Source organism: Falco peregrinus, chromosome 8, assembly GCF_023634155.1.
Source record: "Falco peregrinus isolate bFalPer1 chromosome 8, bFalPer1.pri, whole genome shotgun sequence".
In the NCBI taxonomy this organism is placed as follows: Eukaryota; Metazoa; Chordata; class Aves; order Falconiformes; family Falconidae; genus Falco; species Falco peregrinus.
The window spans coordinates 65,414,247-65,427,782 of NC_073728.1; the positions used below are offsets into that span (position 1 = coordinate 65,414,247).

The 13,536-nt window shown below is 40.4% G+C and overlaps 2 protein-coding genes across 2 annotated transcripts in view; one reads left to right on the top strand and one right to left on the bottom strand.

Annotated features, from left to right (window-relative positions):
* The window catches only part of KCTD16 (potassium channel tetramerization domain containing 16), a 94,611-nt gene extending 91,736 nt beyond the window's left edge, over nucleotides 1-2,875 (bottom strand). The window contains exon 1 of the mRNA XM_027781284.2: nucleotides 2,467-2,875. The gene's annotated coding sequence lies outside the window, so the exon portion shown is untranslated. The remainder of the gene's footprint in view (nucleotides 1-2,466) is intronic.
* A 638-nt stretch (nucleotides 2,876-3,513) lies between these two features.
* On the top strand, nucleotides 3,514-12,502 carry YIPF5 (Yip1 domain family member 5). The gene is made up of 6 exons (XM_055811898.1): nucleotides 3,514-3,647; nucleotides 3,991-4,101; nucleotides 5,701-5,870; nucleotides 7,151-7,296; nucleotides 9,321-9,502; nucleotides 10,150-12,502. The coding sequence occupies exons 2-6, from the start codon at nucleotides 4,001-4,003 to the stop codon at nucleotides 10,310-10,312; spliced, it is 762 nt and encodes a 253-aa protein (XP_055667873.1). The 5' UTR covers nucleotides 3,514-3,647; nucleotides 3,991-4,000; the 3' UTR covers nucleotides 10,313-12,502.
* Nucleotides 12,503-13,536: the final 1,034 nt, after the last annotated feature.

Consider the following 13,536-nt stretch of genomic DNA (forward strand, 5'->3'; position numbering starts at 1 on the left):
CCTCATGTGCATTCACATCAGCATCCAAGGATTAAAATCAATCAAAAAGCACCATTTTCAGTCACCCTTCTGCAGGGGACTTCCCTCCTCTCTTACAAGTTCTGCCATAGCAGAGCCTACTTCAGCAGACTTCTCCCTCCTTTTTCCCTTCCTCCCTCACTTCCAAAGTTCTTGGAATTATACTTCTATTTTCAGTCCAGTTCAAATTATGCTGTTATTATCACTGGTGTAATTATAGTGTGGGTTTTAATGTTACAGCTAAGATGAAGTTTGGTCCTTGCTGGGTAGCATTATTATGACATCAGCACTGTGTAACCTGTGTACTGATCTTGGGGGTATTTTCACTCTTCCCACTTTGGAGCCATTGCCCCTTGCAAAACCAGATCGCCTGTGCAGATCACCACAGGTGCAGCTGGAGCTGCTCCCTCAAAAAAGAGACCGTGTTTGCCTGGGAGAGTTTGGTGCCTTACTAGCTTGTACCTCAAGGCATGGTGAGCTAGGCTGTTCAGATAAAGCCCCTTCCTCCAAATCACGCTGGAAGGAAGCAGCTGCGCAGCTACAATGTTTCACCTTCCCTTGAACCCACAGGCCTGTATCGCACTACTCACTGCTACAGACGAGCATGAGTTTGTCCTGTAAAGATGAAGCAGATGATACCCTAAAGCAATGTTGAAATGCCTACTGCAGAGAGAGCTAATTAATGAAAGTTCAACCTAAGCTGTCAGTAAATTCTCATAATCTAAGCAAATCCAAATAGATTTCGAGCCAAAGAGCATTTCACCAGCAGATCACGATTACACAACCCACTGCCTGGGATTTGGGCCTCATTTTACTGTCTGGTGAACTGCAACAAAGTCACACAGTTCAGCAAAGTGGCACTAAGTCATCAACATCAGATGTAGCCTGCACACTCCGCAGGTCTTCCATGAAAGCTGGGATCGTCTCAGCTTTCAATACTAATTTACCTAAAGTATAAGTTTGCAAGAAGCAGCTTATACCACAGTTACTGATCTCTGTATTACCCATGGCTATAATTCCTCCACTGTTCTTTCATTCAGTTCTACAAACACATACTCCCTGGGAAGCTGTTCTCAGGAGATATCATGCACACTGCACCACAAGATATGTTTTGCAGGACAAGCTTATAACAGGACTATAATTTAAATACAGTAATCTCACTAGAAGATTACATACATGAGAGTTTGTAACAAAATAACTGTAATCGTGTCCTGAGCCAAAATGAATTTAAAAAAACCCACCCACCCAACCAACCAACCAAACATATGCATACTTCAAAACAGGGACTCACACTTGCAGAAGCACATGTGCCAAAGTGGCAAGCCTTTGGTTCCAGCATGCATGTAAGAAGTTAGGCTACATCAAGCATGGGATTGCAACCATTTATGCATGCGCAGCCAACATATTTCTAAACTTTGTTACATATACCTATTCAGCAACAACTATGAAATGGCAATCACAATTCATTTCATTCTGAAGCTTCAGCTAAACTACCTCATCCGGGGTTTTCCCTGACTTTGTCCACTACAAAGCCCACCTGAGTCAGCAATGCACACCCACTTCTTCCCATGTTCAGCATCAGGACCTTAGGTACTTAATAAAAACAAAGTATAATTAAGAGTTTGAGTACAGCCCTTTCCCTTGGCCCTACATGAAAAAAAAAAAAAAAAGGGGAGCAAAATAATGGAACTAGAGGGATAAACAGAGTGAGTGACAAAGGAGTGTAGGAAAGGAGCTTCTTCACATGAGAGCGTCTTCACAGTCCCAATCATGTTTTCCTGAATTTCACAACATTCCTGGCTCCTGCAGCTTATTTGTGAGGGACAGGCTAACAACTGGTCTATATTAAAGACAAGAAGATTCATGGCTCTAGCAAATCTTTTGTCTGGCTTCAGTAAAATATTAATTTTATTTAATGTGGACATGTGAAAGGGTATGAAAGTCTAATATGAAGTGACAGCAATTACTTACTTTTCACTCAGCAGCACCATCACCTACTTCGTTTCCTTCAGTACCCACAGCTTCACATGAACCCTCCCATCTATGCAGTGAACAGAGCACACCCTGTACCCTCTAAACTAGACAGATCACGGTGCCAAGTGCCAAAGTTGCAGGCAAAACTACTTCATAAGTTGTGGCCTCGAGGGGAAAAAAAACCAAGCAAACCACAACACTCCTTGAATGAACATTACACAGAATAATACCTCTAGGGCCAAAGTCAACTCTCTTTCTTTCACTCATGTCAACAAGAATTATGTCTGAATCACATGAACAGCATTTTATCCCTGCTTTGCTCCACATATATAGAAGGACTCACAATACCTTTTTGTCATGAATAATAGCGGCGGGGGGGAGAAATTTTTGACAGTTAAAAAGCTACACAGTAATAAATTCCTCTGTGACCCCAAATGCATGAAAATAAACTCTTACTGAAAATCTCCTGGTTACCTGTGTGCATAAACTGTAGTAAATCCAAAATTTTGCATCCAGCTGAAAGCAGATGACGCTGCTGAGCATAAGCAGTGAACCTGGCAGATGCTGTGAGCCTGACAGCCTCAGTGCTTTACTTGACGAAGTTAGATGAAAGTCAGTGTGCTGCTTGCTAGGGATGCCGTTTGCGCATCCCAAAAGCCCAAACAATCCGGCCGGAGCAGGATGACGCGGGAGGGAGGCGCAGGGGTGAGCCAGACACGCCGCTTTGGGCTCCATCCAGCTCTCCCAGCGCTCCCACGGTCCCTCTCCCAGACCCATGAAGGCCTAACTGCAAACACAGCAGTGACAGACACTGAAGGAAATGTGGAACCATTACCGCCATCGCCAGAGCCCTGTCTCTGCTTCTGCACCTCCTGAAGAAAAGGTCGGCTTTTCTGTAAGGTTCGCTACACCATCACATCTGCTCCGCACCACCGCTGCAGCACAGGGGCTCTCTGGGCAGGCTACTACTGATGGAAGGATTTGCGACCACAATCAAATATTTTACGTCATTGGTGGCTGCACCAGAAGAAAAAGTTAAAATAAGTAAGTCAGCGGTTCCACAGCTTCACCTCACGAAATGCCAGCGTGACTCGTCACCTCACAGCTGGGGTGTCCGGCTCTCAGCACGTAAGATGAAGCAAAGCGGTAAAAGGAGGTGCCGACTAATAATGCATTAAAAGCCCCTGAAATATGGACATTTCTTTTCGCATGTATTTAAAAGAAAAAAATTGCTTTTCTTCACATTTCAGGCAAAACAGCGGAACCCCGAAGCCGCGGCTGTACCAGGAAGGCTTTCCAGCGCCGGGAAAGCCGCCAGCTCCGCCCCCGCGAGGGGGCTGCGCGATCACCGGGCCGCCCGCAGCCCCCAGGGGGTGACCGGACCCGGAGCCAGCACACCCCAACCCCGGCCGCCATCCCGCGCCCCGCCGCCATTTCGCCACTGCCCCATGTCCCGTCCCCATGGCAACGCGGCGGCGCCGCGCGGGCCGGGCGGCGGCGCATGCCCGGGGGCGGTGCGTGCCCGGGGGAGGTGCTCGGCCCAGTGCACCGCGCGCACGCGCGGCCTCACTGACCCCGGAAGTGCTCGGGCGGCTGGGTGACACGTCGCAGGGGCCGCGGCGGCGGGTGTGGGGCTTGGCCCGGAGGGGCTGCAGGTGGGACCGCTTGCTGCCGGGGCCGGGGCCGGGGCCGGGGCCTCGGCCTCGGCCATGTGGGGAGCGGATGGGCTGGAACGGCAGGCAGGCCGCTGGGGCAGCACACCGCGCGGCTGCGGTCGGCCCGAGGGAGGGCGGCGGGGGCCGCCGTGGGGCCTGGCTCAGGAAGGGCCGCTCCCCACGGGGCCTCTCGGCGCTCGGAAGCTCACGGCGGCCCTGAGGGAGGGTCGCCGGGCAGGTGCTGGGCGGCGGCGGGCGGGCTGAGCCGCTCGGTCTCGCCGATACGCTGCTCCCTTCTAGGGTGGGTTTGCAGAGCCGAGCAAGCCTCGCTGTTCTCTTACAGATAATTTGCGATGTCTGGGTTTGACAGCTTCAACACAGACTTCTTCCAGACGAGTTACAGTATCGATGACCAGTCGCAGTCCTATGATTACAGTGGAAGACCGTACAGCAAGTAACTCGTGCCTGCCTTTTGTACTGGTGTAACATGTGTCTTGCATAAAGCCATTCAGTTATGCTTCTTTAGTGACTAAGCCGGAGTTAAGGTTCTTCTGGGATAGTCTGTTTAGTCAGAGAAGGGTTGGTGTTTCAGCTAACCACTGTTGCCTGTAAATGAATTCCTCTTGCTCTGTTATATGAAAAGCCTACCTTATCTTCTGTAAATGGAGATATAAAGCAGTTGTATGTTGAATATGCTGCCTTCAGCATTTTGAACCAAAGATTAGAAAGCTGAAGGAAAAGTTATATGACTAATTTAATTATATGAATAATCTTCACGTCTTTGGGAAAAGAAGTACCATTGTTCTGTAAGTCCATCTACAGTCACTTGGGGCATAAAAATTAGTTACAACATCACAGAAATGAGCCTGCAATGCCAGTAGCGATTCCTAGGCTTTAGCAGGGAAACATGGTGCGCGTTCCTAGGCTGGGGGATCTCTTAGGAGTCCTGTGTGAATATCCATGCTCAGGCTGAGGGGTTTGGTTGGGTTTATGACCTCTGTGAACCCTGCGGTAGGATGGAGCAAGCAGGTTGACGCCTGTTTGTGTCCTGAAAAGGATTACAGTGCTGCGATGGGGCTGAACTGTACCAGTGCAAGGAAAGAAAGGAGAATGACATCTGGATTTGCCTTCTTTATATTTCCATATTTAAATATTTTGGAGATATTTACTGAAATAGCTGTGGTCAGACTTGGAAATTATTAGTGGCAAGAATAACTTAAAAGTTTGTTTAGGAACAGAGCATAGGTTTGATTCAGCTTTTTTTTAAAGATAGCAATTTATCTTTTTATACATATAAAATCTATAATAGAAAGTATTCCAAAGATGGTATGAATTGATGTGTTGGTAATTAATTGAGAATATACAAAACAGAAACTGAAAAATCACCCTTTCTTTCCCCCTGCATTATGTCCTGTAGGTAGATGTCATCGTGCATTTGATGTCCATATCATGATTCCTTTTTATATATCATAATACTACCTGGTACACGTGGTGCCCAAGTGAAGGGGAAAACAACTTTGCTTTTGCTTTTTTTTTTTTTTTGTAAACTAAACTTTTAAATATGGAGAGGAACAAAAGTGATACTGTAAACAGCTTTCTTCTCTAATAGTGTGTTTGCAAATAAACATTCTAAATAGCAAATTAATGCTGGCATCAAATGAGATGTCAGTAGTAATTAATGGACAATATTTGAGTAAGTTTGAGATGTAGAATTTTCCTAATCTTTTACAGGTCTATAGCCTATAGTAGTAATTCAGTCAATGGATAACGCTCATTTCTCCAGGCTTCTGACTTAAAACCAGAAAGCAATACTAGCCTGTACAGCAAGAATTATCTTTTTTTAACTTAACAGTGTATTGTTTGTAAGGGGTTGAATTGATGGACATGGCTGTATGCCTAAAAGGCCTGGATCTGAGTAGGGGATGATCTAATGTGACCTTTTAAAAAAGAATAAAGGATTGTTTGCTGCAACTGAAAATAAGCTTTACTTTTGCAGGGAGGTGTTTAAAATAAACTTCTGTATCTGTCCATAATGCCATGTCATCCTTTGTAGGCAGTATGGAGGCTATGAATACTCTCAACAAAGTGGATTTGTCCCTCCAGACATGATGCAGCAGCAGCCTTACACAGGGCAGATTTACCAGCCAACACAGACATACACTCCAACTTCAGCACAGTCTTTTTATGGAAGTAATTTTGAGGATGAACCTCCACTGTTAGAAGGTATAACTTATGTTTTATGGCCAAAATCCAAAACTCTTCCCAATTTGGGGATAAGCTGGGTAGCAGGGTGTGTATTCCCTACTTCTGAAAGTGCACAGTTGATTTAGAATTCTCATTAATTTTTTATTTAACTCTATTTGGTAAATGAAATACATGTTATTTTGTGAACTTCTGTGGTTTTAGATTTGTGCTTTGTTACTTCATACCATCTCTTCTGTGAAGATGTAATCAGTAAAACAGATAAGATGACTTCGTACAGCACCGATGACAAAACACAACAGAAATATTTCCAACAACAGAAATATCACTTAAAATTGCCCACTTCTTGTAAAATATATCGATGCAGTTAGCTTCAGTTGATTCTTTGGTCAGAACTGAAATCTTTCATTGCCAAAGAGGAATGGTAAACACTGCAGAAACGGCTGTGTAGAATACAGCCTGTGCAGAATGCCAGAACGAATATGTAGTTAATGTCTAAATGGATGGTTTCAGTTTCCAGCTTACAGTCTATCCTTGTTCAGTACCAAATAACTGAAGACACCCTTACTGTTGCTGGTTAGAGAGAAGGGTATTCATAATACCTTCTACCCTGTTGTGCTTTTTTGGTATTCTTCAAAAAATTGCTCTGTTTACATAGATGCTTCCCAGAGCCTGAGGTGGACAAATAGTAACTGCATTCATAACTAGGTTTTGACGGACAACCGTGGCCAAACCATGGATGGAAATACAATTTGAAATCGTATCTAGCCAGAAGGAGCTGTGAAACTCCTTGTCATGAAATGCCAAGTGTTAAAAAGAGTGGGTGGGTTTTTTGGGGGCTCAATGACAGGTTTATGAAAGAGAAATCCACTGAGGGTAGTTAAGAGAAACTACTTGGACTTAGAAGTCCTTGAGCCACCAGTCATTGGAGACTTTGAGAATCTGCATGTTCTGTGCTTATACAACTTCATATGTACCTGCTTTTGGCCATTTACAGAGATGGGGTACTAGGCTAAATGAACTTTTAGGCTGACCCGGAACAGTGTGCTTACAGTCTTACCTGGTCCTTTGGAAACTATCTTGTCACTTCCAAGCATTTGAGACCTGGAATCTGTGGAGGCAGCACACTGAGCAGCTTGAGGAAAGGTGGAATGACTCCATTCTTCGCTCCCCATAGTATGATATCTGAAGGAGACTTAAATGTGGGGAGACAAGGAAAAGTAGGAGTGAAGAAAATGGGAGTGACAGGAAGGGGGGAAAAATGAAATAAATGTGCATAATTATTTTCATGTAACTTGTAGAATTGGGGATCAATTTTGACCACATCTGGCAGAAGACACTAACAGTGCTACACCCATTAAAAGTAGCAGATGGCAGCATCATGAATGAGACTGATTTGGCTGGACCTATGGTCTTCTGTCTAGCTTTTGGAGCCACATTATTACTGGTAAGATATTGACTGCAAAATATTACTGCTTGTACATTAATACTCTTGGAAACACTGGGAAAAAAGCCAAATAATGTATACATTTATTGGAAGTGACTTCTTAGCAAGGAGGTCAAAAAAGCACATACTGACCAAGGAAACTGCTTCATACACTGCTGATTGAAATTAGTAAGTTCACTATCACTTCAGTGGAGTTTGAATCCAAGCCTTTGTGCTTGTTTTTTTGCATGGCAATTATTTCAGTGTTAATTCATATTTCTTTTCATACTCTGCTTTTGAGGAATATGGCTTCCTTTTGTCACAGGAATGGGTGTGACCCGTGTTTTCTCAGACTTTTACCTGTTTCAGTTTTCTTTATAGATCAAGGTGTTTTGCTTTCAGAATCATACCTTGTCTTTTTGCAGTCTCTGTTATCTTATGTCTTATCAGGAATCAGAACAATGGACACACTGAATATTTGAATATTTATTTCCTTTAAGAGTTTCGTTTCTTTTTTAACTTTTTAAACTTTTTGTTAACTTTTTAAACTGGTTAATATTTGAGTCTGTTTCTCTGTTTTGTTTCATTGTATTTCTTTGCTCCATACTCTTTATTCATTGTTCTTTACTGATACTCAAGAGGCAAAGAAATACAAAATTCATGCGTAAAAAGTGATTTCATAAATGCTGATAAGTTAGGCATGACTATATCAAGAGTCAGTCTGGTAAAACACTTCTAAAGTAAATGCTTTCAGATTGTTTACGCTTCTTAATAGACTGTTGAAACCTGGTGGGTTTTTTTTAGTTGAGCTTAATTGAAATACTGTGCTTTAATGACTCAAAAGTGTAGATTATGAAATGAGAGAGTAGCAGCAAACAGTATTCCTTGTCATTGAAAGCTTCAGTATTTTTAATCAGTATTTCTTCTCTAAATGTCTTCAGGCACTGCATTTAATTTTTGCCTAAAATTTCACATTGCTATGACACTTAGAACACAGTGGTTTTGTACCAAGGGGACTTACTTTAATAAGTAAACTTTATTTATGGAAACTAGGCCAGTAAAATTAATGAACGTATTTATAATAAAGACATTTGAATGTTCTTTTCCTAAGAAATTACTGCTTTCTCCTGTATGCTGCTTGCTTTTTTTTTTTTAATTCACTGAATGTAGTGAAAGAAAACAAGCTTAGCCTAGCAAAAAGATTAAAGCAGGTATGATTGTCTTCTGTAGCACCTGAGGAAGAAGAGAGCTGGGTTATAAATTTAGTCTGGAAGCTAGTAGTGGAGACAGATCTTGAAGCCACACGCTGTCGTAGCTTCAGTAACTGTGTGGCCCTGTGTTCTGCCGGGGTGTATGCCATTGTGTTGTGTATGTTTTGATAGGTGTGAAAAGGGAAGCATCGATGTTGTCATTGGAAAAACATGATGACATAGGATACACATGTTTTGAAATAATGTAGGTATTCTTTCTGCATACATGTTAGTGAGCAAAGTTCTGATTCTGACTTCTTAAAATCTACATGAGTTAATTCTGCCATTCGTATACACTGCTTTACAGCTCAGCTTCAGTTTCTGGGAAGTTCTTGTAATTTATGTTGTGCTATAACTTCATGCAGTCTGTCACAAATTAAAGGACTTCAGCTCTGGATTTGTCAAGAAGTTCCTGATTTACAGTTTTTCGGTCTTTATACTCTAGTTCTGTAAAGATCATCATTGCAAGTAATCAATTGGCATGAGAAGTTAGTTGATTAAACCCTAAAGAATTTGTAAACTTTTGCAGCCCAGATCAAAGAATAGCAGTTAGACCTGAATCTGTTCATCAAGGTGTGTAAAGTTCAGATAAATGTGCCTCTTGGGTGCCTAGAATATACAGGTGTCCTGGAATTCAGGTTGTGGGAAAATAGTGCCTATTGGATTTGAGTATCAGAATTGGGGATGGTGGGTGATGGAGAAAGTTAAGATACTCTGTATTCTTCCCTTATCCCTTTGTTTGTGGGAGGCGTTACCTGTTCTGGTAGCTAACATGTTACTCTGCTTGACTTTCAGGCTGGTAAAATTCAATTTGGTTATGTGTATGGAATCAGTGCAATCGGATGTTTAGGGATGTTTTGTCTCCTGAACTTAATGAGCATGACGGGTGTCTCGTTTGGCTGCGTTGCCAGTGTCCTTGGATACTGTCTTCTTCCCATGATCCTACTTTCCACTTTCGCAATTGTATTTTCGTTGCAGTAAGTACATGAACTTTATAATTTTGTATTAGATTCCTAGGAGGTGGTGAGGGAAGTTATTAAAAAGAATTTAATATTCAGTAATAAAGATGCATATAATTTGAATATGACAGGAATTTTTTGTAAGTGTAAAAACATAAATACCAACAGTCTCCAGGTATTTACTGGATGAAAAATAGGTGAATACTGGTTTTATCTGTAAGTCAACAGTTTTTAAATACATAGACTCAAATAATACCAAGATTGTTTTCAGTCAGCTTTGAATCTGGCAAGTCTCAGTACCTGTAAAGTCGAAAATTAATTCTGATTTACAATGCAAATTTGCATTTGACAAACAAGAAAATCAGTGTGATTCCTTATAGCTCTATGGAATTAAGGACTGAAAAGGAAGAACTTACTATCGTTACTTTACTCACTGCTTTTAGGTTTCATGTGCACAAAGTTAATTTTGGGGGTTTTTTTAGGCTGTCATAATTGAGTAATACCATTCTGAAGTCTTTACTGGAACAATTTCATTTAATATCGAATATAAAAGCTACAATTCATCTTAGAATCTGTAAAAGGTGTTAGAAGGAGGCAAATTATGACATCTATAAGCTTATATACCCAAGGCTTTATGAATTCTCTTTTTATTTCTGTCTTTACAGGGGAATGATGGGGATTATTCTCACGGCTGGAGTCATTGGCTGGTGCAGCTTTTCTGCCTCCAAAATCTTTATTTCTGCCTTAGCAATGGAAGGACAACAACTTCTAGTAGCATACCCCTGTGCTTTATTGTATGGAGTCTTTGCTCTCATTTCTGTGTTTTGAATAGACTGTCCAAACTTTGGACTTTGGTGGGCCAAAATAAAAACATCAACTTGGAACCTTTAGCTGGACCAGAAACGGCTGCAAACAACTGTATAGTGTTGCTATCATAAAACTTAGACCTGTTTTGAATCATCTGGAACAATGAAAACAAATGTCTCACGTTCACTTTTTTAGGACTTTGAATACTGTTTTCAATTGACCTGAGGTGTCTATAGCTTTAATACATGTTCATGCTTGTCAGGTTAATGTAATTTCTTTCCCATTCCTATATCTTTAGAAAAGTAACTTTTGGTTGTTTGAGGGTCATGTTTGGTTTTTGTTTTGCGTTTTGGTGTTTGTTGGGGTTTGTGTTTCTCTTTTTTTAGGGGCATCAGGGAGGGAGATGTATTGCAGTTGTAAGTTGATAGATTTTTATCAAAAGAAGTTAACAGAACTGCAGATGCCCTTAGTTTGAGGTCCTTTTTAAATAAATCTGCAGTAATAAGGAACCTATTTTCTCTCCCCTCTTACCAAAAGCAAAATGCACAAATGAACACAAGCAATTAAGAGTATTTTCTGTATTTTAACAAGTATACTCTTTGGTCTCATTTATTTGTTCATTTGATGTGGTAGTATTTCAGGGTTTACATACCTAAATTATGAATTAGAAAACATGTTTAAAAGTTAAAGGGATCTGTAATTCTGTCACACTTGAAATATGAATACATTTGGATGTCTGAGTAGCTATATGTTAACTTGGATTTCTGAAGATGACTTTAACTAGTTTCTTCAAATGGTGCACATATTAGTTAGATGAAGAGTAATCTCTTTTGCAGTACTTCCAAGAAAAACACCATTTTGAAAATGTTATGCTTGTCAGTATTGTAGTTACTGTAAAATAATTTAAAGCATATTGATTAAATTTTCCTTAAATTTTGAAAAAAGGGGTTTCTAATCTTTCTTTTTCAGTGGAGTTCAGTACTAAAATAGTATCTTCAATATTGAATCAAAATCATATTTAAAACTGGATTTGGTATTTGCTGCAGTCACAAATACTTAACCTTACATGAGAAGTATAATACAGTTTGTGATGTTAGTCACAAGAACTCTTACAAGCATGAGAAGTGGGAATGCAAAAATTGTTGTTCTTCACATAAGCACTTGCTAATTCTTAAAATACACAAGGAGAGGCTACAGGCGCATTTTAATTCATGATGAGGAGGGGAGGTTACTTATGTAGATAGTAATTCCCTGCCGCCACCTTGGAAATCAAAAAGAGTTCTAACAAAGTGCTAGACTATAACTACCATTTCTTCAGCAATTTATCCAAGGGATTTAATTTAATTGAATTTACTACAGGTATTAGTCTGTTGTTCATCTGTTGTGTTCATGGAATGACCTGTTCAGAGACTTCAGGAGTTGAATAGCTGGTCAGATATTATGTTAACACCTGGTAAGACTCAATGTGCAAATGCATCTTCAAAGGAAAGCTTTGATTTTAGTGGTATGGGAATGAATAAATTCAAAGGCGCAGCACACAGTTTTGTTCACTGTTCCCTTAGTTCTGCACATTCTCCTAAAAACAGCTTCCTAGGACCACTAGAAGTTACTGGCAAGGTCCTTTGTTGGCCAGAGCCAGCTTTTGCTTGTGTTACTGGGAGGTGTGGGAAGTGTCATGTGAGTGTAAAGCCTTTAAGAACCAAATGGTCATGCACAAAATTGTTCAGACTTGCATTTACTGTAACTGGTGGTTACAATGAATTTTAAAACACCCATAAGAAGCTTCAATTTCCTTCCAGAAGCAAATTCAAGAGCCCAGTTTTCTACTTTGATACATTACTACAAATTATTATCCTAAATAAAAGTGGTGAGTTGATTTTATTTAGCAAAATGTTTTACTATGTGACTTCTTTAGATTAGTAGGCCACATCTGCCCCAGCGCACAAAGTTCTTACTCTTTTTAATGAAGAACATTACCTGCTGATGGAGCATGATGTCCTGTATTTGTGCAACTAAATTACAGTGATTACCTTTACTAATGAGACCTAATTAAATACAGAATTGTTCTAGTAAGTATAAAAGCTCACATACTTTCCCGAGCACATCAGGTTCTAATACTCAAATATTGTATTTTTGTGAAAGGGGCTAATTAAGCTTAGCTTGCATATACGGATGTGGTTCATTTATTAAAGCTTGTGTGCTGATCCTGTAGATTGCTGCCAGGGTGATTACGTATGTGTTAAAACTGTTACAAGTAACCTTGTTTTTCACCACAGCACAGGCAAACTTAAGTGCACAGGAAAAACATTAAAGTTAGCTTGTCTTAGTGTGGCGATACAGCTGCCAAGTTTGGAAGGACCATATGAAAAGGTATTTATTTAGATCCATATGCTTACAAAGTCCTTGCTTTGGCAGTAGAGGTTACTATGCATTCTACTCAAGCAGTGAATTTTCAGAAGTGTTTATGTTCTTTTTCTCACATTGTGGAGAATTTAGCAGTGAATTTCTAACTGGTTTCTTGGGGGCAAGAGAGGAGCAAGTAGGGGTAGGCCAAACACTGTAATTCACAGAGGACTTTATAAAAACGATGTTATGTCTTGACCGGTAGTCTTAAATATCCCAAATTTCTGGTACGTTAATTAATGTGATTCTACTGACTGTGTTTATTGCCTTTCCAAAATCAATTCCATTGATTTCTCTGTAATGTTTTGTCCTAGATCTTGCTCTTCAGTACCATTTCATATGATTTGTCATGCCATAGACTGACAAGCTTGTATTCTGTAATTCTTTACTCCCACATTTTCCTTTCATATTTAGTAGAATTTTTTCTTTTATGTTCTAAATCTGAACTCTCTTCCAGTCTGTTAACATCAGTATTCTCATCTAGTTTTCCAATGAAATACTAACATTACTTGCTTCCATCCTGCATTATCTCTTCAACATTTTCATGTTATTCAACTTAAAGCATTCAAATATGAATGCTGTTGTTGCTTTTTTAAAACTGCTTTTGTTATCACACCTCATTTTGAAAGTACTTCCTATTCTACATAAATGAAAAGTTAGCTTTGCAGTGACCTTTTTTTTTTTTCAGAACACTTGTTTTGCGATGAGGCAGCTGCTGACTGCAGTTAAGTTTATTTCTACAGGCAACAATTCTGTAAGTATCAACAAACTACATGGCATGTTCTTTACTAAAAAGCGTGTTTTTCTGTGCTCTTATGCCTTTCATCTGTGCACTGGTGTTG

Excerpts from the sequence above, each read along its gene's own strand:
- YIPF5 (XM_055811898.1), top strand. The coding sequence starts at position 4,001 with ATGTCTGGGTTTGACAGCTTCAACACAGACTTCTTCCAGACGAGTTAC. Across the intron at positions 5,871-7,150 it reads TGAACCTCCACTGTTAGAAG|AATTGGGGATCAATTTTGAC; the intron begins GTATAACTTATG and ends TGTAACTTGTAG. Across the intron at positions 9,503-10,149 it reads GCAATTGTATTTTCGTTGCA|GGGAATGATGGGGATTATTC; the intron begins GTAAGTACATGA and ends CTGTCTTTACAG.